The 26,981-nt window shown below is 38.5% G+C and overlaps 1 protein-coding gene across 3 annotated transcripts in view; it reads left to right on the top strand.

The window, feature by feature from the left end:
• ABCC4 (ATP binding cassette subfamily C member 4 (PEL blood group)) overlaps positions 1-26,981 on the top strand; it is a 140,233-nt gene that overhangs the window by 15,598 nt on the left and 97,654 nt on the right. For 2 of the 3 annotated variants that reach the window (XM_063392306.1, XM_063392308.1), the window contains exons 4-13: positions 594-818; positions 5,095-5,184; positions 5,518-5,681; positions 9,813-9,938; positions 12,759-13,008; positions 14,619-14,723; positions 18,828-18,917; positions 19,281-19,472; positions 20,984-21,078; positions 21,187-21,273. In XM_063392306.1, the coding sequence (XP_063248376.1) occupies positions 594-818; positions 5,095-5,184; positions 5,518-5,681; positions 9,813-9,938; positions 12,759-13,008; positions 14,619-14,723; positions 18,828-18,917; positions 19,281-19,472; positions 20,984-21,078; positions 21,187-21,273 (1,424 nt within the window). The remainder of the gene's footprint in view (positions 1-593; positions 819-5,094; positions 5,185-5,517; positions 5,682-9,812; positions 9,939-12,758; positions 13,009-14,618; positions 14,724-18,827; positions 18,918-19,280; positions 19,473-20,983; positions 21,079-21,186; positions 21,274-26,981) is intronic. The other variant, XM_063392307.1, reaches the window with a different exon arrangement.

Genomic DNA, 26,981 nt, shown 5'->3' with positions numbered 1-26,981 from the left:
ACTTGTCCTCTTAGATTTCATGACATGTACTGGTGACTTCATCCTGGACTGCTCAGGGAACCTGGTAATGTTCTTGGAAAGATAAAACAGAGCTATAGCCCTGTAGAGACTGACAAACTGACACATAACTGCAGGATTATGGAAGTGGAACAGAGAGTCACTTCAGTGCATTATTTTTGAGACACTGCAAACCACTGACTTGCTTTGTAAGGCTTATATGTATTTTATGTGTCTGAGTGGGGTGCCCAATAGAAAGAGGTTTTTTTGCTCTCTGTAAGTGGCTCTAAGGGACACATGACATTTAAAAAAATGGAAGTGTAATACATACTCATGCAATTTTTATAACATCAAAGGGGTTTTTTCGGTAATTGAGAGAATTCTCTTTGAAGTTCTAGCTAATTTTAATGTGGAACATGTTTCTTTTGGATTAAATGTTGATAAAAATTAGATTGACATCTTAGAGCACAATAAAGACAAAATAATAAGGGCTGTGACTTGCGGCAGTTCTTGGCTCTTGTTTGCCTGTTTACGGGCTTGGTTAGCACGGTGTGATATGAACTTACTCATACTTTTCCCCCTTCTTTCTCTTTCAGGAAACCCTCAAAATAATTCAACCAATTTTTTTGGGAAAAATTATTAATTATTTTGAAAACTATGATTCCTCAGATGAGGTAAATTTGAATTTTGCATATTGCTACACAGGTGCTCTGTCTGTGTGCACGCTTATTCTGGCTATAATGCACCACCTGTACTTCTATCATGTGCAGCGCGCTGGCATGAAGCTGAGGGTAGCTATGTGTCACATGATTTATCGCAAGGTAAGCAAACCTGTTCTCAGCTGTATTTTGTATTTGGCTGCTGTTCTGTTAGGGGAGTTTAAAAATGCAGTTATTTAACATGCTCATGCTTGCAGTTCCCTGAAGTTACTCATTTGCAGAGACCCAGTGCATGCAGATCGTGTCAGGCCTGGGATGTGTACATGTGGCTTTGCTTTCTCTTTGGTGCTGAGGTGTGTGAATGACAGCTTCAGGCCTGCCTAGTGAAGGTGGTGAGTTAAATAGCCCTAAAGTCTTGGAGGAGCTGGTTTTTTTGCCTCCCCATTGCTCCTGGAAGTGTTTCATGCTGGAGCTATAAGAGGCATAGAGTAGGAGAGGGACAGAGCTCCCCGGGCATGCTGGCAGCTGCTCAGCCTTGCAGTTTGATCCCAAGAGAGGACGTGGTGCTCGGATGTCCCCCTCTGCTGCAGCATTCTCAGTCTCCTGTGATTTGCTTCGTTGTCTAGGTTTCCCCCCCACCCCTATTGTAGTTAATGGTGGGATGTATTTATATTTTATTCCATCAGTGTTGTAGAGCTAGCAAGTTGTCTCCTTTGCAGATCAGAGGCTGCTCCTCTCACTTGGGGCATCCATCAGGTTCCCTCTGGGAGTGGCAGCAGTTCTGTGGAACAGCTACTTCCCCCTCCAGGCAGCCAGGGATGCTTGGCATCTTCACCTTTAGTATCCCTCCTGTTTGGTGGGGGAAGAGAGAGAGGAGCAGGCAGAGGAGACACTGTTCAGAATCAAGTGGAATCCTAAAGGCAGGGAGTTAAGAGTTTTTAATTACCATTTACTGGTTTTACTGTGGGAGTACTGCAGCCCTCCACTAAAACTAGTGAAATGTGAGAAGGGATGTATGTTAAGTGAGCCAGGATTTCTTTGCTGTCTCTGTGTCCTGATCAAGAAATAGCTGTCCTGAACTACAGATAGAGTTGAGACTGCTGTCAGAGGGAAAGTGGAGCAAGAGATTTTACATAGGAAGGAGCTGAGCAACATCCAGGATGAAAGTGCTCTCCTTGATGTGCTCTGGGCAGCAAGCAACCCAGTTGTAAATGTCTGCTTCACTCTTCTGAAGCTGTTGGCAATACCCAAACTGTGATTTTGTCTGCTTCAAAGCAGAAAATCTCTGCTGAGAATTCTGGAAGGGAAAATGCCCCATCTTTCTATCTTTAGTGCCGCTGGAATAGTGACCTGCAATTTCAGACCTCAGCAAAGAAGTTTAATTGAAGAATCCGGACTGTATAGTTTCTTTGGAATGTAGAGAAATCCACATTATTTTAACCATTTAACCATAGGTACCATCAACTTGACACAAACACTTGTACTACTGGCATAGGTCATGAGAAGTTTTTGGACAAAGCAGTAAAGTGAGAAGAGTAAAAAGTCTCCATTTTAAGTGGCGTTTACTTTTCATACACACATTTATTCTCTTACTCTTTTGATAATTTGGAAAGGATCCTCTGGGAACTTGGCTCTAACATGGTACAATGCTTTCTTGTACATAAACATCTCTCTAAGGTATTAATTTACCAAACTGATTATCAAAACAAAATTAATGAAAAATGTATGTAGTGATGGTGTTTGTTGCTGGGTTGATACTGGCTTAGCAGCCTAGAAAAGAAATACTTGTAATATGCACCCTAATTTCTAGAGATGAGATTAAATAGAAAATTAATCTGCCCTCATGTTTACTTCTGAGGGTGAGGGTTGAGGTAACAGCAGAACATTGATAAACCTTTCTAATAATTTGTCTTCATTATGTGCTGATTATAAATAGGTCATATTTTCTCTTTAACCTCTTTTTGAGGCTTTTGAGAGAAACTTTGGTGCTTATTTACCAGCAGTTTGTTAATTGCTGTAGAAAATAAAATCTTGGATTTGTAAGGATAAATAGATTGGATAAGAGAGCATAATAGAGAACTTCGAGTGTTCATAATTCTTAAGTTTTAGACCCTTTTTCATTTCCTGGAAAGTTCAAATCTAATTTCCAAAACCCCTGTATTCAAACTCTTAAGAAGTTTTGTTACCAGTAAGAAGTATTAGTGATGCACATAGAAAATTCGTAACAAAAATGAAAATGAAATCTGTTTCTTGACGTCTCAGAATCTTGTGTTTTGAAATCAAAGGCTACTTCTGGGAAACTGGTTTTTGGTTTTGTTTTTTGTTTTTTTTTTTTTTTAGGACTTAGCTTTTAGAAGTTCTTTGAGGTCAGTGGGGTGGAGTTAGTTTTCCTCAGCTCATATGGGGCTATGTATCAGTTGTAGTAAAAAGAGGAAGGTACCAAAGCAGGGCTTTTTGGTAGAATTTGGTTTTGAAAGTAAAACTGCTACTTTGCAGTCAAGACAGCTCCATTTAGCCAGAAAAATGCAAGGCTTGTTTCACTTAAAAAAGAATCAAAACCAAGAAGGGAGCAAGGAAATACTGAAACTACACTGCCACTGATGATGGGAATGGCTGCCTCTTCCCTAGGAAGATAAATCAGTCACAGATGAGCACCCTTCTTTTGGCTGAGATGCTTGTGTGGTTCCTCCTGAGATTGTCTTGGTCAACATGCACTGGACTCATAGAGTCATGTTAAAACTGGGTTTGCTGCTTGTGTAGAAGTAGCTAGGAAGAAGTCAGAAAGGTGATTGTGTGGCAGGTCCAAGACAGACCCCGGCCATGGGCCGCTAGCAAGGCACTGGCACGGTCTTCTGGTGATTCAGGTGAACCTCAGGCAGCAGGTATGTTGTACAACAGGTGCTGTAAACACATCCTAATGGGAAACATCTCCAAACATGCATCATGTGAACTCCTGTTACTATGATCTGTGGATTTCTAACAGCTTTTCTCAGAGCTTACCAACCTTAATGTGTAGAGTGGAGCAAACATGGTAGCAGCAGGCAGCTGCCCAGGGGATTTCAGGTGGATGAGAGACATGTGGCTTAAGACAGGGAATGAAGCAATAATTTTCTCAAATAATTAAATCTGATCTTTCATATACCCAGTATCCTAGATTTACTTTTTGGAATGTCAGAGGATTTCATAGTGGAGTTTTAAAAGCTTCTACCTGCTGGTTTCAATGAAGTTAGGGTTGGGATTCTCTCAGTATCTTCCTAACACAAAAGTGAGGTGCAAGAAATGTAAGGAACCTTGTTTGAAATTATGTTTTGAATAGTACTTTGATGGCTGATGTTCTTCTAGTTGCTTCAAAATACTGGAACAGTATTTTTGAAACAGTCAGTGCTTGTCAAGTTTGATTGTTGGTCATAAAGGAACCCTAATAATGTTTGGAGAGGGAGAAGTGATGTGTGCTGCCTAAAAATGTAAAGTGTTTTTGAGGAGTGAACTATTTCTGTACAGAAAAACACATAACATGCTTTGTATTTTTTTTTTAAACTTATGCTGCAAACATGCATTTTCTTTCTAGCAGGTCTAGAAGGAAGCAGGGTGGATTATTGGTATTTTCGTGCAATTTCAGTTTGGGTCTTTGCAGTAAGGTTCAGACTGCATATTTTTGTATGTGATTTGGGGGGGATATTTTATAAACACATACTAATTTCTACTGATTAACTTTTTATGAATGTATGAAAATACTTATACATTATATTGTAAGTGTATTGTATTATAAGTATATATTATATGTTATAGTATTGTATATATTATATTATAAAATACTTGTACATGTATTTACTCTTGTTTTTCATAGCATGTGCTAAACTTAATTTTGTATAATTCAGAAATATTACAGTTTTTCAAGAGTTAGTGATTTGTAAAGGAACACTCTGACTTGCAAAGACAGTCTAAAATTAATAACTTGAGGGGTTTTTGCCTTCTGCCAGATAACACATTCAAAACAGAATTCTTGCAATTGGCCAAACACTGTTCTGACTTCAATCTGGCCCTCAGGTGGAGTTCTCTGTTCCTGTTTTGTACAGATGCTCATAGTGAGAGGGAGAACAATGCACATGGAAAGTTACAGCTCTTTTGCTTAGTGACTTGCTGTGTTGGTATTTTCCTATTTTTAATCACTTCAGACATGAAGATAGCTAGGGCATTTTTATTCTCACAGTCCTTCCCTTGACCTTTTTTTTTTTTTTTAATACTCTTTTCTCTGAGACTTTGTTCAGGATATTTAGTCTAACCCTCATTTTATCTAAGGCCCCAGTGCTCTCAGGCAAAAGCTGAGATGTGCCTTCAGCTTTAGCCCCGGTACTGTATTTATATATTGAGTCCTGTGTGTATAGGTGTACTGTGCTCTATAAGCTGTGATAATTTGAGACTCTTCTGACTTTTTTAGGCACTTCGTCTCAGTAATGTAGCTATGGCGAAAACTACCACTGGTCAAATAGTAAACCTGCTGTCAAATGATGTGAACAAATTTGATCAAGTAAGAAGTATTTACAGCTATTTCCAAAGGGCTGAAGAAGTTGCGGGGTTGGAGTTAAGAAAGTTTTGTTTTAAACTTATGATTAAATGTTTCTAATGAACATTTCTTCTAGTTGTTTCTTAGCCATAGACTGCTTTGTTTTGGAAGGGACCTTAAAAGCCCACCCAGTTCCAGCCCCCTGCCATGGGCAGGGACACCTTCCACTAGCAGATTGCTCATAGCCCCGTCCAACCTGGTCTTGCCACAGGGAGAAGTACTTCCTAAATGTTACTAGGGGTTTAATTTGTTAGCTAAGATCAAAAGCTAATTTTTGATTCTTAACTATTTGTTTAGGTAACAATTTTCTTGCACTTCTTGTGGGCTGGACCACTTCAAGCTGTAGCAGTAACAGTACTTCTCTGGATGGAAATAGGCCCATCATGTCTTGCAGGAATGGCAGTTCTGATTATTCTTCTTCCTGTACAGACCTGCATTGGGAGGCTTTTTTCTTCCCTCAGGTAAGGCTGCATGTTTTGGGTTGTAGCTATTTTCTGTGCTGGGCTTTAAAATGTTCATATTGGGTGGGGGCAGACTATCAGCTTGTGTCTGGTGATATTTTTTGCAGTGTCTTTTATCTTTGCTATTTTTTTTTTTATAGTTGCTAATGTGAGATGTCTGAATTCCAGATTATGGACTTGAAGTGGTCTGTCTTACAAACATGCTGAAAATATCTGCTACTCATTAGCTATCCAGTACATTAAGAGACTGGCTATTGCTGTAGCTACCTTGCTGTAGATTGTGGCATAGAATGGTGAAACTTGAGCTTTGCCTTCCTGCAGGGATTCTTGGGGAGTCCAAAGATCCTTGGGTTTACTCCAAAGGGGATGTAGTCAGCCCTGCTCTGTGTGACTTACTGGGATGACACAGGAGTTGCAGCAGAAAGCTCTGGAAGTTTCTTGTTCAAAGGTCTTGCTCGCTCTCCTCCATGACTAAGACACAGAAAGAAAAAAGGGGAAGGAACTGAGAGAGAAGGGAAGAAAAATTTATCATGGTGGTTTTGATGCCAGCTATGAGGTTTCCAGCGGCATGGTTCTAGGCTGTGGAGATAAGAGTTTGGAGAAATTTTTCATTATCAGAGAAATTTAATTTGTTCTTCTGTAACTTTGTCCTAAAAATCCCCAGCGAGACGTGCCTCTGATGGGATTGTTGAGGCAAGTTCTTGCATCCAAGTTTTCTGTTTCTTGTGTAATTAGGCACACTTGACTTAACATTATGACTTTATAAAAGGCTTTTATATCTAATTGGAAATATTTTTGTATTCTTTTACTCTGTACACATATGCTTAGGAGTATTTAGACATCTTTCTTTGCATCTTTTGTTGAATGGGTTCCTTTTAGCTCTTTGGATAAAATTTCTTTAAGTAGAGTACTGGGGTTTTTTTTTTCAAGTTGTATTTCAAGACAAGTTTTCTAGACATACTGAGCCTGGCATTGCTGTTGCATGGCGAGGTGTGAAGAGAGAGATGAGAATTACAAAATAAAAATGACTTGTAGACCTCTTAATTTGTAACCACTGTGGTGGTCTTCAGTCCTTACGTCCATGTGCTGCTTCTCAAATAATGTTCAAGGGGTGTTTCTCAAATAATGATCCATTCAGAGTTCTCTGTCAAATTCTAAGGGCTTTTCTTTTTATGATAAAGCCTATTTGTAGAACATTTAGCATATGTTCTTAGATGTGTATTTTCACTGCATGTGCTGGATGCATGCATAACAATCAAGGTACTTCATTGTTTTTCATTAGTTCTATGTTTTTCAGGTTTGATTCTATAATTAAAACAGCTCGTGCTTAGCTAGTGCTTTATCCATGGTGGCAGGCTTTAATATCCTGTTTTACAGATGGGAAACTGAGGCACAAAGAGATTAGCAGACTTGTCCAGGGTCAGGCAATAGGGTGACAAAAATCTCCTTCTTGAAGATGTGTACTTTAAAAATTAATTAGTGGCCATGTAACAGTGTTTGGGGTTTTTTACCCATTCAGTAATAGCCATCTTGGTTTAGATGCAGTGCAAGGGAAGGAATTCGTTAACCAGAAAAGCTTCTGATTGTCTCCATGTGCACAGATCTTTTTCCTTGTGAACAGAAATGTGCAATGAACAGAAGGAGTTAATGGTAAAACTGGAATAGATTTTAGATCTGTAATGATGAGTGTGTTCACATGGCAGCTGCTGGGAATGGATTTGAAGAAAGCAGCCTGTGAAGAAGTAATTTAAGGATTACAGCTTTTGCTGAAATCCAAGCATGCTCTGTGTGGCAGTTAATTTGTGCTATTATTCAGCTTTGTTCTTGTGACTCAGTCGTGTAAGCACGCATGCACACCAGTTCACAATGCACCACTGGCCTCAGTGCGCTGAGAGTTTGCAGATACGGATTTGGTGTCCTGTGGAATGGTATCCACTGTGCTTTGCAGGATTGTTTTTACTTACACAAGTATGAGAAGTTTTGCAAAATACACATGACCTAATATATTATTTGAGAAACAGTTCAATTATTGGACTGAAGGCCATTTTATATGTAATTTATTCACAAGAGCTCGACACTTTCACTGCTCAGTCATGCAACTGTAGTATTGTTATTTAAAGTCCTTTTTCCTGAAGATAAAAACTGTGTCTAACTGCGGTGTCAGACATAATTAAAACCCACCAAATATGCCTTGTGAAAGCAAAAAGGAATTTTGTAGCTTGCTTAATTTAGAATGGTTTTTAATATCATAGAGGGGTCTTCTCAGACGAGAAGTTTTCAGGTCCTTTCTTACTGCACTCTTGACATGCTATGTGACCATGTATTGGACTGATCTGTTTGTACTCTGAACTGAGTATTTTTAAAACCAGGGACATGTCTTTCTCTGTGGAAATTTACCATTGATGCACTGGATGTCTGTGTACTTGAAGCCATTATACAATATCGCTGAGCCTGTGGCTTCTGGAATAAAGCCAGAAAGTCTTACAGAAAGTTGTACAAAATATGCTTATTGTAAAGTAGGGGAGTGTAACTTAAAAAAATTTATAAGAAGACCACTTGTCCAACCTCTTGAGCATTTTAAAGCAATTTGAAACAGGATGGATGCTATGATGACATTTTAGCAGGAAAACTGAAAAATTGGTTTTGATAACTACAGCCTTTTTTGATTCACACCATTTTTAAAAAAGAAACCTCTGTTAACTTTATTATTTTTCTATCATCTTCGACTTTGTATTATGTAGAGACCAAGCCTTGAATGGAAGTTAGGAGACTTTCAGGATTGTAGGTGAGGATGGTTTGCTGCCACAGAGACATGAGCAGCACGTGCTAATTTTGCCTTTTCCAGTGGTGGTGTGTGTATGGGGAAGAAATGATGAGCTATTACTTTCTTTAAAGAATTGTTTTTCTGTTACTGTCTCTTTTTGAAAAAGGAAAAGATGAAGTAGCAAAGATAATCTCATTCCATGTCAGTGTGGTTGGTTTAGGCTGAGTTATTTTCCTTGGTGTTATTAAGAATCTGTGACTGCACTAGGGCCAACTTTCTAAATGCCTTTTGTCAGTTCCCTTGTATAATTTTTTTTTAATACCCTGCTTCAGCCATCTTAACATTTATGGAATGCTGGTGCCAAGAAGCTTTTTTAAAATGATAAGTAGGTGCTTGAAATTCTTTCAACTTGCGTTCTTTAATTATGGTGATTTCTTCCAGTGTATCAGAGAAATCTTACTGGGGACAGGCTAAGCTGAGAAAGCCCAGTCACCCCTTCTAAAAATATATGAATTTTTTTTAATGATCTCTGAATTTTAACTTTCATATGCAATCTGATATATGCAAAAATAAGTAATTTAGCAGGTAAAGGTATGTTTTATCAAAATAAGGTCTACCATACCTCTCCATGTGCAAAGTGTTTGCCTACATGAATGAATTCAGAATTGTAATAGGATCTATTAGCATTGTTTATGCATTCATTATGTGACTTCAAACTTTCAATGTTTTTTCCTCATTAAAACTGTGACTTTGTTATTTAATTATATATATTTTCCATTTTTTCCATCAGTGCGAACATAGTATGGGACTAAAATAGATATATTTAAATTAGTGTTAATTACAATTAATACTTAAATAGTGTTTATTTTTAAAAGAAGCCATATCTAGATTATCTAATGAATTACAGGTCATATACTAAGTAATCTCTGCTTCAACTACAGTTAATCGTAAAAAGTCACAAATGAGGCCAATTTCTTTAACAACATCAAAAGGACTTTATGACAAGCGTGGTTGTTTTGGAATTTTGAAATCTTCTTTTTAAAGTAATCTTCTGATTTTTGTTTAGTTCTAAACGCAATAAACAGCAGATACTTTGTTTAAGGAATACTGCGTGTTTGCACAAACTGACCTACAGTTCTGAGCGTTGAATCAGCTCTCAGTTCCCTGAGAACCAGGAATACAAACATACCAAGTCTGCCTGCTGTGTGTCAGCTTTAACGTGCTGGTCTTCAGGAAAACCCTTTAATGCAATTACAGTTTTGTGAATCGTCTTTACCAATAAAAGCAAAAACTTCATAAATGTGTCATGTGATCATAAATTGTCTTCTTCATGGAATCTGAGAATTTTTGCTTTGTCCTCTTTTCAGAAGCAAGACAGCTGCCCTAACAGATGTCAGGATTAGGACCATGAATGAAGTGATAAGCGGTATGAAGATAATAAAGATGTATGCTTGGGAAAAATCATTTGCAGAACTTGTGGATGGTTTCAGAAGGTAATCATGGAAAGATACAGCTTGATGTATGACCAGTGTCATTTTCCATTTTTCACATGTGAATAAGTGCTTTATTTTGTGCATTAAAATGCAGTTTGCTTGCACTTTCTGAGTGGTTTTTTTTTAATTTTACATAGCAAGAGTGGAAGAACAAAGATACATTCTAAGGGAATAAAAAAATCTAAAAGTCCTCCAAAATTCAGTAATTCAGGCTATTTTATGCTTCCTCTAATGGTTCTGTTCAAAATGAATAACTAATAAGATGTAGCAGTTGTAATGCAGCAATTTCATCCTCCTTTTGTGCATTTTATTACTCAAGCCACCTGGGAAAGGTGGAAGGGAGAAAGACAGCAGATCAGAAATTCCCTTGTTATTCAGCTGGCAAGGCCAGCTGAGTTTGGTACAAGGTACTGTAAGACATTTTATTTCAGAGATTCTTTGAATCACCTTTAAACATATTAATAAAGTTGATTTTCAGTCAGTATTTGCCCTTTTCCTTGACACTGTAACAGCATTCAGTGCTAAACGTTAACTGTAGGAGTTTGAGTGCATATTTCTTATAAACAGATTTTTATGTCATGTCCTTCTCCAACATATGAATAGGAGGTTTTTATCCTGCTGCAGATTATCTGACTTTTTCATTTTAAATGTTTTAGTTTGGAAATATTTTTCTTAAAGGATCTTTTTCCTTTACATCCATGTGCAGGCTTGCAAACTTGCAAATGTTCCCTGAGAAGTTTCTTCCCATGCACATAATTGTTTCCTCTGTTAGATTATAGGATCCTGCGCTGATTGAATGTTTACTTCAATGATGGGCACTTTACTGCCTTGCATGGAGCCAGAGAGGATATTTCTTTATTGAAAGCTTCCTCAGTGGGTGTATTCAAATCACTAAATTTTGGATTTCCAAGTTCAGCACCTTATTAGGAGTAGAAGCTTCCTTTTTAATGCTGGAAAGAGATAAGACCTTCCAGAGCACATCTTGAGTCCTCTTTCCTTTCTTGAACTGTGTTGTGGAAAACTGTAATTAAAAGTCTTAAATTTAGCCAGATGATTTATTGTACAGTATTTCCACATTTGCCCTTGATAGTGGATAAAATGCCATCTGAACTCCTCTATTGCTCATTTTTTCTTGTGTCTGTCCATATTAGTTTTCTTTTATGTAAGTTTGTGCCTCAAAACAGTGTAATATATTATATACAGCCTGCAGGTAGGCCGTAATTTATCGGGTATTTATGGAGAGTAGCACAAAAAACTTGCCGATTATCTACAGATGATGAGAGAATTATTAAGGATTATTAAAGGGTGGGAAAGGAGTTCCATCCAGGGTTGTAGAAGTAATTGAATTAGACCAAATTCAAATAGTTTATATACAAATGTTCCCTCTCTGTACTCCGGAGGAGATCAGAGATTATGAACCCTTAAGCTGAAAAAATAAGTCTTTGAAACTCTTTAAAAGTCTGTCAGTTCAGCCAATTTGGCAAGTACAGTGGGAAAGTTGCTTAACTAGTTTTCCAGTAGTGCATCCTACATCCTTTTCTTCATTAAATGGTTACTTAATTTACTTCAAATTATAATCACAGCTTCATTGTATAATCACAACTTGAGTTTCCAATCTTAATGTATAGTTCCAAGTGGAAGGTGATTAAAATGATTAGGATTTTCCCTAAGAATTGCCAAAATATGTGAAAAGAGAAATTAGGAATCGTTTTGGTGTTTTGTATTTGATAATATTAAGTAGACAAAAAGTAGAATATATGGGGAAGGAGTAAATTGTTGTGGCTCTCCCGATAAAGAAAAATGGTTATATTAATAAGGAGGTATGCCTGCTAGCATCCACATTGTAGAACATGGTAGTGCAGTAGCATTTGAGGATTGGACTTGTTGAGTCTTTAGAAGTGGAAACTGCAATTTAACTGAAATGGAAATTGAGAATAAACAAACACATCAGCAGCTTTTCAGTTGCTGGAGGGAGAGTTATGTGTCTGTGCCGTACTTCAATCATTATTTAGCTTGGGCAATGACTGGCAGAACAATTGGCCTCACAGATCAGTATTTTCTTAATTTATGAATCAGAATTCCTAGAGCAAAAGAAGCCAGGAGCAGGGTCCAAATTGGGAAGGATTTAGACTGAGATGAAAGGGAATACTTACTCTAAATCCTATGATATAGCTTGAGGAGCAGCAGCTGAATAATGGCAGATACTTGGGCCATGGACGAACTCTTGATCTTCTGGAAATTGCCCTGTTGTTTTTGACTGCAGAGTATGTGTTGGTCTTGTCCTGAGTTTTGTGACTGAACTCTACTGGATTTTGATATTGGAAGGATAAGGAGTTTGTGGATGCTTGGTCTTTATAGGGTTTTTTTTTTCCTCTTTGCTATTGCATGCAGCCCAAAAATATTTGAAGCAGAGTAGAATCTGGATTAAAATACTAGTTGGACTAGGGAAGAAAAAAATTGTACGTTAGTTTCCTGACTCTGAAAAATAACTGTTTGCTATAGCTATTAAAGATATTAAAATAATGAATTTCTCCTCTGAATTTCCAAGCCTCTTAAATTCTGGTTAATTTTTTTTGGTTTGTTTTGGGTTGAGGTTTTTTTGGTTTGTTGGTTTGGTTTTGGTTTTGGTTTTGTTTAGTTATTTACCATATAACATATTTTCTTCACAGTTGTTTGCATATGAGTTGGGGTGATGCAAGGGGAGAAGAAAGGATATGAAAGTAAAATCCAGAGAGGGGGTTTCCCTCATCCTGTTGTTGATGGTAGCAGTAGGGTAGCAATGGGAGAGATTGATGTGGTTCGTTTGTTTTGCATTTTTAGGAAGGAGATTGCCATGGTTATGAAAAGCTCCTACCTTCGAGGACTGAACTTAGCCTCGTTCTTCGTGGCAAGCAAAATCACAGTGTTCATGACTTTCATGGCATACGTACTGCTTGGCAACGTTATCTCAGCCAGCAAGGTGTTTGTGGCAGTGTCCCTGTACGGAGCAGTGAGGCTGACAGTGACCCTGTTCTTCCCCTCGGCTGTGGAGAGGGTGTCCGAGTCGGTGATCAGCATCCGCCGAATCAAGGTAGCCGTGCTGGCAGGGGGGGCTCTGGGTTCCTTCTCTTGCTCGACCTTTGTTTTAATGCCACCAACAAATGCAGCCTGACTATGGTTTTGCAGTTTGGGATTTGTGATGAAATAACTTGTTTTGGAAACTGAACATGTTGCGTATGCAGGTACGAAAAACATGACATGAGCTGTAGGGTGGGCTGAGATGTAGGAGAAAGTGTGCATGGCAAAGAGTTGTTGTAGACATTTCTGAAGAGGAATGTGTGTACAGATATGCAGGCATGCTGGGATTGGGATTTGAAGAACAAGGCAGGCAGATGGGAGCTATAGGATTCACATTTCACACTGCAGTACCCTGCCATCTGTGAAGGACAGGTGTGAGCCCCAGCTTCTGTCTTGTGGCTGCTTTCAGTGCTGGAGTGAAGAGTCAAATTCAGTGAGAATGAGCATTGGTAGTGCTGATGTCTGGTGCTAACAGAGCAAGAGTGTGTTGTACACGTGGAGTGCTGTGTTAAAATGCTTGGCTTCTCACTTCACTCCATAGCAGTGCCCACCAGCTGGGGTCTGAGCAGTTCCTCTGTGCCTGTAAAAGCCTAGCAGTAATCACCCTGCCCTCCCATGGCTCCTGGCATCCTCCTCTTGCTTCCTCTTAGTTACTGCTCTCCAGATCTTCAGCAGCTATCTCACATCTGCAAACTCTTAGCAAAGTACTTATTACCCAGTCTTGGCTTCCATGATTGGGACATTCCTTCTCTTCCCAAAATATTGTCTGCTGCTGTCTATTTAAGGTCCTTAGACTCTGTGAGTCGAAGGATAAAAGAATTTTTTGGGTTTTGTCGTAAAACTGTGGTAGTTGTTATCCTTGAAGGTTTTCTGTGGAAATAGCCCCTTTCCTTTCTAAATGTGTTCAGGCTATTTATAATCTAGCATCAGGCAAGGTGTGGTAGAAGTGTGGCTATGGTACAAAGTGCATGCTTATGGAAATTGAAGGAAAAGTTTGCTGACTGCAATGTAATACAGAATAGAAGTGCAGTAGTGAAAGTGCAATGAGCCAGTTACGCAGATGTAAGCAGGTTTCTTTTTTTGTTAATATCCTGGACTTTAAAATGAGGAAACATTCAGATAGTGTTCTGCCTTCTCTTGGTATCTTGAAGAATGCTTAATAGAGACAGTGGAGAGCTGCTTGTGTGTCCTCATTATTCCTCCAGTGAAATAACATAAACCTTTGCCATCAAAGCAGTGGAATGAGGTGGTGTTGCAGTGAGGGTTTCACCTCTTCTGCGTGGAAGGAGGGAGTTAAACAATTTTAAAAGTTATTAGCGATTCAAGGAAAAGACAGGACAGTTCTTAGGATCCATTTCTTTCTGGAATTCATTATTGAGCAGGTGATTGTTAGAGTCTTTTCCTATTAAATCTGCACTTCTGGAGTTTTTTTGGGAGGTAGAGCTAGCTAGAGGTGCACTGTTGTAGTTGTGCATTGCTTTGGAAATGTAATTCTTTGATCAGTCTGTGCTTGTTTTTTCCAACCCCGTAGTTAATGATCTGTATGCTGCTTTCAAAAAACGTTTGTGTTCCTTTCCCATTCTCAGTCTCTAGGCAATATCCTCTGCTTTTCTTTTATTGCAGAACTTTCTGATGCTTGATGAGGTCTCACACTTCAAGCCACAACTGCATGGCGGTAATGAAAATATCATTCTTCGTGTTCAAGATTTGACTTGCTATTGGGATAAGGTAAATTTAGTTACATATTAAGTATGTTGGTGCAGCCAGCATTTTAAGTCTAAATTCAGTGTGTGTCTGTATAGTGTGCTGATATTTTGTATGCTGTCCTTTGTGTTTTCAGAATCCTTTCAGTATGTTAAGCTAACTGTAGAATAGTACTGAAAACACTATCAAGTGCATTTAAAACCAGCTGTTTCTTGATACTATACTAAATGAAAAACTTTGTGTTCCTCGGGGAAAATATCTCTTTTTCTTAAGCAGCTTTGTAGTGTGGTTGAGGTACTCAAATTGGAATTAAGGGCTGAGCGCTCAGTAAGGTGGGCCTTATTGTGTGACTTTTTTTTCTAATTTGTTGAATTTTTTTTTTGAACTAAATGCTTGAACAGTCCATTAGTCTAGAACCAGTCCAATATTATACTTCTCACAACAGATTTGAAAGCTTAAGAGATGAATCAGCACATATTTGTTGCTCTGTATTTTGAGACTGTTCAGCTGCACAGTCTGAACTTTTTTCTACTTAAAATGCAGCAAACTCATCAAAATGGCTAGAAAAAGGGACAATAAACATGTGATAAATTTATTATATATCTGTTTTATATAAGAAAGGAAAAGGTTGACTGTTTCTGTTTTAAAACTTCAATTACTATGGTAAGCAGCAATTTGTGATGAATTGTTGGTGCTATTGCAACCTGCCAGTATCCTCACACAAGAGAGACTTCAGTCTCCATTACAAATGCTGGAAGCTCTAAAAATGACTTTTGCATATAAATGTAATGCAAATAAGACATCACATATTTCTCTTTCTAAACCCTGTTCCCCTATCTGTTCTATGTCCTAAGGAAGATCAGGTGTGAAAACATATGTGAGGATCTACCTACTTGCAGCTACTCAGCCCAAAAGAAAATTGCTATTTTATTCTTCTTTACTTTCTCAGACTTCTCTGTGGTGTCAATATTTCTGAGGCATTGACCAAGTTTTAAAAAATTAATTGATATGGAAGACTTGATTGTGAATACACTGTAATGAAAAATGTAATGTATTGCTTAGTCTTTGCTTTCTTCTCAAACTGACTTTGGTACTACCATAAACAGTTTATAGGAAATGATTGCATAAGGTACCCATAAAACACTTCTTTTTTCCATGAGTTGTTTATATTACATAAAGCAGGGTAGCATGACTGGAATTACTGGTTTCCTTTCAGTTAAAAAAAAGTAAAACCCAAACCAACAAGCCTTCCACAAAACTGTTAATGTAACTTTCATTTTGGTATTTAATTGCAGTGTGCATGGGAGAACAGTTTTCTCAGAACTGTTAAGATCTGCTCAGAAAGTTTCTATTATATACTCTTATAATGACGTAAAATAATTTAATAGACTTCCTTACGGAAAAAAGTGATAAGTTCTGATAGAGGCGAGTTGCACAATGAATAATATCAATACCTTATGCTTTGTCAAGTAGGAGGCTTAGCTTGCTACCCTGACTAGGTTTCTCAAGACACTTTGGATGTCTGTGCAGACACTCTACAGCAGGATGATAATTTTTTTTTTTTAGAGATTGTGTGCCAAAAGTGATACTAAAGAAAAAGCAAACAAGAAGCAACCCATGAATCCAAAATCACTTGAAGTAAGAAAAGGATTATTAGCTACACTTTTAGGAAGGCAGCCTATAACACGGTGTACTACCGTGTGTCAAAAGATAAAACCAATTAATTCCTGGTCACACTCTTGTTTTACTTAGGCAAGCATTATCTTGAGTACCACAGACTAGTCTGATACCAGTATGGAACTAGGGATTCTTCAGTACAGCTTTTTACTGATGTTCCTTGAATTTACAGAACAGTCTGTCTGCTCAACTGAGCAACTTCAGATTTACCATCTCAGCATTTGAACAGAGGCCAAGTTTATCCTTTGTAATTTTAGTCCTTACATGAGAAACCAAAGTAGTATAGTACTTCTATGCAGTATATGATCTCTGTATCCCTTAGGTGGGCAGAACTCTTCCATTTTTCTTGCCTGTAGGATGTGTTAGGTCTGCCCAAGCTCACCTAAGGAGTTGCTGCCCCTGAAGGGATCATTCTTGTGTCCTCTTGTCCTTGCATTCTCTGCCTGGTGCCTCCCTTGTGATGGTTGTTAATGCTGGTTTGGATGACCTTGTGCTGAAGCAGTTTGGAGGGATAAAGCAATAGAAAATGAATCACTTTTAATGAGATTGGTTTTCTGATAGCTGAGTCCCATGAACAGTGCATGCAAGGTTAGGCAGAAGGAGGAAAGTGAGAGAGAGACACAGCAAGTTGACAGGACACAGGAGAGCTGGGACATTTGTGGTAATGAGCTGTCAGGTGAACTTAGCTGCAATATTAGTCTGTGCTCTAAGTGCTCAGTTTAGTGCCTAAAAATAGATGTGATGAATTCAGGACAAATTGTCTTTAATTCTAAGGAATGCTATTTTGCAAAAATATCATGCCCCTTAGGTGTGGCTGTGTTGTTTGCTTGAATTACTACTTTTGTGTAGGCTCTATGACAACTTCCAGTACTGCTTTAGTGTATAGTATAGCAGTAATAGTTTAAAAACTTCTAAAAAGTCTTTCTGTAAATTTTTTTGCCTCTTATGTTATATATTTTTTAAATGTTTGACGTGGGTGGAAATGTCTTTGCACTTCTGTGAGTACAGAAGCACAACCTCAAGAGGTCTGAAGAAGGGCCTGTGTGTCCGAAAGCTTTATTTTTTCCATGTAGACATCGATTTAGTAAGAGATATTTTCTCTTCCTACAAACTCTGTATTAAAAGAAGAAAATCTTTGGCTGCCAGAAATTTGTAGAGTTCTCCTGACCTTAGCACTGGGTGAGCCACTGAGCTGTGTACTCCAGGCAGAGGAATCACTTGGGGGTCAGATGCTGGTTGGGCGGGTGGTGGGGTTGGGCAGGGGGAAGGAGAAAAGTCCCTGGTGCCACCTTGTGGAGTGCACAGTGGCAGCAGAGTGCTTCAGCAGCCCCCACAGGGAGCACGGCTCGGCTTCTCCAGCTGCCTGCCGGGCATTTCTCCTGGCACCAGTGTGCGATCCCAGCCATCGGAGAGGTGGGTGGGCACTGGATTCCTGTTTCTCCCCAAATAATTTGAAGTGAATTGCTGGCTTCCTCCTTTCGCAGTCCCAGAACTTTTTTGTCTTGTGTCATCTTTTGTGTGGAGTTTGGGTGGTGGCCTTTCCAGCCACTTGAGCTTCAAAAGGTGGCCAGAGAGTTTGAGGTATTCTTAACCTTGCTCTTCTGGTTTTGGAGCTTCAGGCTGGGGGTTTTTTTGGTCCTTTAATCGAAATACTTGTTTGGGGTTTTTTTAATGCATATATTTTAGTATCAGTCATGCTTAGTGTGGCCAAAGATGCATGTAAAGGCAGATTCTGTTACAAAGGTGTTTTGCTGTAATGAGAGGGAGCTGCACCAGGTCCTTAGAAATTACTGTAAAGACATGAGCATCCTTGCTTGCCACAAGTAGGCATTTTTGTGTCCTTGATAGAAGAGGTGCAAAATGTGTTGGGAAATAAGCTCATCCATAATGTAAAGGGTAGGCATACTAGAAAGGAATATTGAAGAGACCATCCTAGGGTAGTATGAGTGAATATCTAGTATACAGATTAAGATGTGTAAAACCAAATGGCATTTTTCTGGTTTTACTTTGGATAGAGCCTTGACTAGAGCAGACACAGCCCTGTCTTTCCTGAGGTCTGAGAGCCTCATCCCTCCGTTTGTCTGTGCTCGGAGTCGCTGAGCGTGTCGTGCTGGGGCTGGGAATGCCGGTGTGGTGGCCAGCACAGAGCTCGTGTTTCCGAGGCTGCCACCCAGATATGTGGACTCTGAGGAAGCCCTGCTTGTGCTGCCTTTGGCCTCCTTATTCCTTGGATGCTGTTTTAGCTGTGTTGCATGTTCGTGGTGAAGGATGAGGGTCTTTCAATAGTGCTTGTGAATTACTGGAGGCAAAAACCATATGCCTGAAAATATGGTGGGCATGTGGACTGGTAGTTTATAGTGATGTATGCACAATGTTTTCTGTTTCTGAATATTTATTCTGATGGTTTATGTTTAATTACTGAGAAATCCTGACTTTTTTTCAAATCCCCAGAGTTTAGAAACCCCAGCACTTGAACAAATTTCGTTTACTGTCAGACGAGGGGAGTTACTGGCTGTGATTGGTCCTGTAGGAGCTGGAAAAGTAAGTCTTAATATTTACACCAATTCATGAGGCTTTTGAGTCTATCAAATGTGAAAATCAGAAGCCTGAAAATATACAGTTCCTTCATGTGTATAATCACACATTCCACATCAGGTTACTGGCAGTCAAAATAGGCTGATGTCCTTCTGAGTGGGGAGGAGGTGATGTGGAGCTAAATAGTATTTTGTGTGTTTCTTCAAGACTGCATGAAAAGGCTTCTAGTGCTTTTCTACTGTTAGCAGTAGTTTGAGACACAAGGTGAAATAGGCCATTGTGCCAGTAAACACTGCTCATTTTTTCTGATGTCTTTAATGCAACCAAACTTTATAATTTTTACTTTATTTTTTTTAAAATCTTTTCCAGTCTTCACTCTTAAGTGCCGTGCTTGGTGAACTGCCTACAGACAAAGGTTTGATAAATGTTACTGGAAGAATTGCCTATGTTTCGCAGCAGCCTTGGGTGTTTTCTGGCACTGTAAGGAGTAATATACTCTTTGACAAGGAATATGAGAAAGAAAAATATGAAAATGTTTTAAAAGTCTGTGCTCTTAAAAAGGTAAGGCTTTCTCTTTATGTATTTTCTTTCCATGATCGTTATTTTTGTTTTAGTGCTCTTTCACACCTGTGGTACATGCTGCAATGTACAGTATATGGAATTGATTGTTGTAAGTAGCATGTGATATAACTCTTGTTGCTTATCAAATGTGTATTTTTTGCCATCCTTGTGTAAGGCATCCTCTTCTACTTCCCAAAACTTCCACTAGAGGGGGGTATAGCATGCGTGGAGCACTGACAAATTTGGAAAAAGCTGTTCCCTATTATTTTGTTTCATAATTACATTTTAGCCCTTTTCACTGGTATTATGGTAGAGGTGTGTGCAAACGCAATAAGAGGCAGAAAACAAATGATCAAGCTAGCACTCTTTGTGACTTTGGTTTTGCAAATACCCTATATGCTTTCCTTTGAAATAAATGTCATATTTGTCATGTATTATGCATTGCCAGCAGCTATCAAAAGAACCTTAGGGGCTATGTACTGGAGAACTTGCTGAACCCAAGTAGTTCTATGAAAAAACATTTGAAAGGTTTGTGTGCAAAGGAGTTTGTGACATGAGATAGAGAAGAGGATTAAGCCAGATTTGTCAAGAAACAGACATTTTGCTTGGCAGCTAAAAAGGTTTTGTGCAGCATGTTATGATATTTCTGTCAGCAGCGACACAGGTGAAAAGCAGATGGTTACTGTAATGAATGTTTTTTGCAAGATTTTTACACTCGGCAGATAGAGTTTTAGAATCCCCTGCTGATATTCAGTCATGCTGTTGTCTAAACTTAAAGTTTTAATGACTTCAAAAGACAGCAAACAGCATTTAAAAAATCCCCACTTCATACTGATGGCAGATTTGCTTTCATAGTTTTCTGGCAAATTTATGTGTCTTATAAAAGCTGTGAAGAGGCTTTCAGAATATGTTTTGTAGCTTAATGTAAAACTTCTGTATTTCCTGAATAGAAAATAAAATAATCTGACATGGAACACTGTATAATTTTGTTGTTTTATCTACAGTCCTGAGGTCCCAAATTATCCAAATCTGTGTGATGAATGTTGTAGTTATTTTTCCTGAATACATTGCAGTAAGAATAAAAACAATGCAGTTTTTAGGGACATGGACAAGATTATTTACCAATAATAGTTCAATTTTTATTTTGACAGCTAATTTTGTTTTAATAAAACCAAATAAATTTACTGTTAGACTTTTCAGTATTTTATTCGATTTTCTGAATCACCAGTAAATATTCCTTGTAAAAGTAAGGATAGTACTGCACTTTCCTCTGGCACAGCTGTAGAAGAAGTGGATTTTAGGATCTTGTCTGTTTTTTTCTGCTTTCTCAATTACCTTTTGCTGAAAGTATGGAGTCATAAAGTAACTGCAGCTATTACATTTAGTATGAAACCTTATATTTTAATGTGTTTTGTTGATACTTTTCAAATAAGAGGTGTTACAGTGAGACAGCTTTGTCAGTCTTTGAATTTAAAATGATTTTAAAAAATTATCTGTTTTCCTGTTCACAGGACTTGGAATTATTGGCGAATGGTGACCTGACAGTAATAGGAGATCGTGGAGCCACTCTGAGCGGGGGACAGAAGGCCCGTGTGAACCTGGCCAGGCTGGTGTTTTTTTTGCTGTTTCTAAAATTTATAAATTGTCAGACTCCAGTGACTGTAGTAGACTAACGTAAGACTTCCTGATACTGACATTTCTTTAAACCTTTTAGAGCCGTGTATCAAGATGCAGACATCTATCTTTTGGATGATCCACTGAGTGCAGTAGATGCTGAAGTTGGAAGACATTTGTTTGAAAAGTATGTTACTGCTTTATTTTAATGTAAAATGCAACTTTATATTATTATATTGTAATTCCTTATTAGAAAACTTGAGAAAGCATTTCTGGGGAGATGGATTTCTTCACAAAACTTACTACATTCACTTTCTGATTTGTTTTTCCCCTATTTTATGTAATTGGAAGATACAGGGGATTTTTCTTCCCCTCTGTGTTTTGTTGATTTGTTCTTTATTTTTTAAAGCCCTGTAAAAATCTGTTTTGAAGATTTATAAATAGAAATATTCTTAAGGGACTATATGCCATTTTCTTAAGGAAAATGATGAGTTTCATACATAAGTATTGGAATTTATAAATAGTGGGGTTTATGAATATTAGTACTGAATGAAGAATAAAATGAGGTGGGATTTTAAATCACTTCTTAGTTTGCTACAACTTTACTTGCTAGTAATAAGCACTTAATTCAACGGGCTAAAAGAGAGAAAGGAACTGTTTTAGATTCTTCAATAATTTTTCATTTTGGTTCTTGAAATTTCTCTTAGGTAGGTGAAACAGGGCATGTGGCCCGCAGAGAGCAGAAATAGAGGGAAAGAGAATATACAAATTTTCTAGGCAAGAGAGAATACTGGACTTTCCCCTATTTCCAAAGAAACAGATGAGCGTTCATTAAAATTCAGGTTCCCTTTTCAGTGAGTTTCTTCTTCTCTGTCCTTCTGAAACCGTCTAATCTAAGGCACAGAGGTGAGTATCAGAATAATTTGGTTAGTCCCAGCCAATGTTTTGTCCTTACTTCTTCACAGCTTGCAACTCTCTATGTTAAAAGGCATAACCCAGAATTTACTAGGAGAACCTTCTGTCAGTGGAATTCAGTGGTCTTTGGTTGAGGCCTTCAATAAATGAGTTTTGTTTGGCATAATTACATCCTTTGAAATCCACGCTCCAACTACATGAATTAATTTGGTTTTACTATTGTTCTCTCCTGTCCACCCCTAGATAATCATAAAAACTTGCAGTAATCTTGCAGAAATGGTCATAGAAATTGCACTGAGTAGCAGTGGCATGCATGTTCTTTTTTCCCCATACAGGAAAACTTTAGTATCTAAATTGGAAAATTGTACATCCTGTTGATGCTTGCAGCTTCAAATCTGGAGCCTCCCATTAACATTTTGCTTTATTTTATTGATGTCTTCAAGAGGCTATTTTCTTTGTTTCTGCCAGCTAGTATGGAGTAAGAGTTTTCTGATGCCTAGGCTTTACGTTCATTTTCAGCTGCCACAACTGATAGATGGAGTTCATTACCTCTGTAGTTCACGTGCCCTATCAAATTCCTTTAATGCCTGTGGGAGCTTTCTAGGCTTCAGCTGCTGCCTCTCTGTTTCTGCACAAGTTCTTTCTGCAACTCCGGCATCTGGCTGTATCAGTGCCTGAGTTCTGAAAGTGCACCCACCTGAGCTGTCTCTCCCTGAAGTCTTAAGGTCTCTTCATAAAGAGGGAGACAAGAAAGTACCACGGTGCCTTGTGAGGGAGGTCAGGCTGCCTCTTCAGCTTACTCTGCCTTTCATGTGAGCTGTGACATTGGCAGCATCTGCATTCTACTGCAAACCTGGAGGTGTGGATTTTTGCACGTGCAAAACCATGAAGGAGGTAGAAGCCATTGCACCGTGAGCACAGCATGTGTTTTGCTGATAAGTGTGTGAGGATGAGGAGGAATAAGGAGGTTATCTCAGAGAATTTGAAACTCAGACAAGTAGCTGGGGTTGTTTCTGTACTTTTCGTTTTTTTCTCTGCAACTCCAGATCAGATTGAGCACAACACAAAGAAGTAGAATGAAAGCATTTTTTAGAAAATGGGCTGGGTGGAGTAGTAGTGGGAAGGCAAACCAAGCACTGCCTCTCTGCACAAGATTTTAAGGGAGGGTTTTTTACAAACAGAAGCTGTCTTCTCAGGCCTTCGTGGAATCTGTGAAGGTACTGGGGGTAGTGGGGGGAGTGTTGTGTTCAGTAAGTTGCTTTGAAAAACAAGGCAAGGCATGTATTTTAGTGCTTCCTGAATAGTGCTAAAAGTGTGGAGAAGACACACAGAGAGAGCACACTTGAGCAAGAGTGATTTCTTAGAACATGGTGCTGAGGAATGTCTAAAACACCACTTCATGCAGGCTGCCCCCCAGGAGTCCAAACCACGAGGCTTAAAACAATGGAGGAGATGGAGGAAACAGGGTTTTTAATGAGAATCTGAAGTGGATATTGTTCAGTTCACTCGCTCTTTTTTCTTTGTAATTTTATGTTAAATTTTATTTTTTTTACAAGTGTCTAGTTTGTGTGTTCACATCAAAGATAGGTATGTTCCCAGTAATTCCCCAAAGCTATAGCATGCTCTTTACATTTGCTGCTTTTCTGTGTTCTATTTAGCTGCTGCAGTTAAGCAGTTTAAAATATATAAATACTTTTCAATTGAGAAAGAATGCAAGTAGCGCAGCTACAGTGGGAAAACAGACCATGATATTGCTAATAAGGGTCTGTGGCTCTTAAGAATTTCTTTGTGATACAGACAAGTTGTTCTGTGGATAATGGAGTAGATAAAGCCAGTTTTTCAATTAATTCCTTTTTCCTGGTCAGATCCCTTGGGAGTTAGGAAGGTATAAACTGAAGATTTCCTATTTTTGTGTTATTTGTTGCCTTTTTTCCTGTGAGTTCTCTTGATAGTTAATAGTAGGTATGCTTCAGCCTTTTTACAGTAGGGGAGTTGCCAGTATAGTTATATGTTTCTTTACATATTTGTATGTGGATATGAAAAGATGCCTTTATTTTGTATTTATTTAAATAAAAATAGCTTTTAATTAACTTTTAAGAAATCTGATATTTTGAGACCTCTAGTTTCAAAGTGAGAGACAGCCATGACAATCCAGTAGCACATTTCTTTGTATGGTGAAGTTTGGAGCAGACTGGGATTTTGAAGAAAATCATTCAATTGCACTTGGATCTCAAGGAATTTCCTATTCTCCCTGTTTATCTATATATTACTATAGATGATATGGTTTCAGATCACCTTCAGATAGAAATTAAATTGTGTTCACCAGCAGTATTGACTCAAAAATCATGTTTTTAGGAGCGAGATTTATATTTCATCAATCTATTAAGGCATGCCTTTCTCTCGGTATTGTACCTTCCCATGTAACTTCTCCAGTGACAGGAGCTGTGTACCAGTCTCAGTTGATGATCAGCTTGATTTCTTTCTCCTCTTGTTCTTGTGAAAGTAGACAGGGTTGCAGGACAGTTTAGGAATCTTTTAAAATCAAACCTAAAGTTGTGATGGTTCTTGGGCGTGGTATGCATATCATTCCTAGTATCAGATAGAATTCACATAGAAAAAGTTCAAAGATCTACTTGAACACCAGGATCTCTGGCTCAGAAAGTTCCTAATATATGGACTCTGGAAGCTGGAAATGTGCTAGAGGAAGCATCTTTCCATGTTTGCTTATAGACTTCCTCCAGCCATCCAGTGCTACGTGGTTCCTGGAACAAGTCAATGGATTTTGTGGTCCAGTCATATTTATGCGTGACTGGGACTTGTCATGAGATAGAGATAAATGATTATCTAGGTAGGCATAGAAATAGAAGCAGCAGAGCAGAAACAGAGACAGCAGAGTAGAAAGTGTAGGATATGTAGGGTTTGTCTCTGGCAAGCATAGCACACTTCTTAAAAATTTTGTAAACTTCAAAATGTGGAAAACTAACTAGGGGACTGTTCTCCCTAAACTAATTAAATTTAAATGGAAGGGAGAGGAAAACAAATATAGGAAATAAATGAATATAACAAAGGCTTTATGCCTGTGAGCACTCCTGCATGTGCTTTAATTTCATTTCAGTGGTTATTTTGAATATAAGTATTAACTAGAGTAAAGTTAAACTTGAATGTGAACTTCCAAAAAGGAGAGGGAGAAAGAATGGTAAGGAAGAAAGTAGAATCATTAAAGAAGAGACATTTTGCAGAGGTGAAAGAAAGCTGGTTCTTGGAGATAAAAACTTGAAAACGAAAAACTTGTCTCAAAGAAAAGCAGACCTGATAGGGAAGGAAGAACAAATGAGGATTTGTATGCACGAAGTGTGAAGACTCTGCCTGTGCACGGGGGAGCACTGTGTTGTTGTAGGCCCCCTTCTCAGTGTCTCCTGCTTCATGCTCTGCACTATCAAAGCCCAAGCTAATTATTTTTTAATTGTGTAGCAGTTTGCTGTCAAAGTGCAGTGAGTTTTTCATATGGATTATAGTATCCTGTTACTTAAGTTTTTTTAAGTTAAAATACTCTTTGGTTTTGTTATCGGAAGGGGAATTTCTGGAGAGGTCTGTCCTGATTCTCTTATTTCTGATGATGTTTGAAGGTCATTGATGGTAATTTTCAGATGATAAAAAACCAGGCAGTGCTAAAGGCAGTTCTGGAACTGGACAGGTATTTGAGAAGTTTTGGATGTGAATTAGGTGCATGCAGCAGGAAAAAGTGCAAAGTGTTGAGTCCATGAACGTACAATGAGCAGGGATCAGTAGTGTGGTAGTTATATGGAGAAGGAGATGTATAGTGGATCACAAACCCAGTATGACTAGGCAATGTCGTGCTCTTGTTGAAGAAATGGTGCCCTGGGATTTATGACCAGTACTACATGTGGCAGTACAAATAAAATAATACTCCTATTATGTTTTGTACATGTAAGGTCTCAGCTAAATAATGTTTCAATTCTGTACTATTCAAAAAATGTATAGACTAGCTTCATATTCCAGTACAAGTGGGCAGGAATATTCAAGTTTCAAGGACAGGGGAGGCAAAAGAGAAAGAAACCTATCTGCAACTTAAAAGGAAAGTCTGTTTGGGAGACTTCTTTATTACTTTTATTTGTTTTTCTTTCATGTCTGGAAGAGGACAAGGAAGGGACTCTCTGTACACAGGAATGAACTGGTCTAGCGGCCCTTGGAGATAGGGTCTTGGGGCCTATATCCTTGGGGATGTAGTGGCTTGAAATTGTACCAAAAGATATAAACTTGAACTTCAGAGAAAAAATTTGTAATGGCAAGGGTAGTTTGTCCCTGGAGTACATTTTCAGGGATGTTGAAATTTCTGTTAATCTTAAAGACGGAGAAGAACCCATTTAACTTCTGCCAGGAACATTTTTACTTTTGAATTGATTCTTAGTTGGGGAAGAGCATGCAGCTTTCACAGTACCTTCATCTTGCTTTGCTGAAGAACCTTTGGGTGTTCTTTGTCTGGGTCTCGTGTGACTGCGTGCCCATGTGTGTGTGCTTGTGTATTCAATAAATGCAGCAGTGGTGATCGGAGTTTGTGCAGTAGTTTGTCCTGTTGTCATGCATTACGTGCGCTCACAGTCTGACAGAGTGTGCCTCTTGAGAGCAGTGGACAATCCCAGGGAAGATGAACCATGTGGGGTTTTAAAAAGCAGATAGAAAGGTTCTGGCAGTGCTGGGCAGGCTCCAGTAGATGTCTGAACTCTTGGACCAGTCACATCCCCTGCTGAGAAGGCTTTCCGTGGGTTCTCTGTATCGTAAGTGAGAAAAGAACACACTGACAGATTGTTATACACTTAGAATTGGGTTTTTCACCTAGTTGCTGTTCTTCAGCTATACAGAGCAGTACTTCCAAAACTAGATGGATGATGAAACTAAGCCTTAGTGAACCAGTTGGAAAACTAAACACTTACAGATAATTTTGGGATGTTCTGTTTTTTT

This window comes from Prinia subflava, chromosome 3 (assembly GCF_021018805.1).
Source record: "Prinia subflava isolate CZ2003 ecotype Zambia chromosome 3, Cam_Psub_1.2, whole genome shotgun sequence".
Taxonomy (NCBI): domain Eukaryota; kingdom Metazoa; phylum Chordata; class Aves; order Passeriformes; family Cisticolidae; genus Prinia; species Prinia subflava.
The sequence above is the reverse complement of the archived record's forward strand: the minus strand, read 5'-3'. Positions and strand labels throughout refer to the sequence as shown.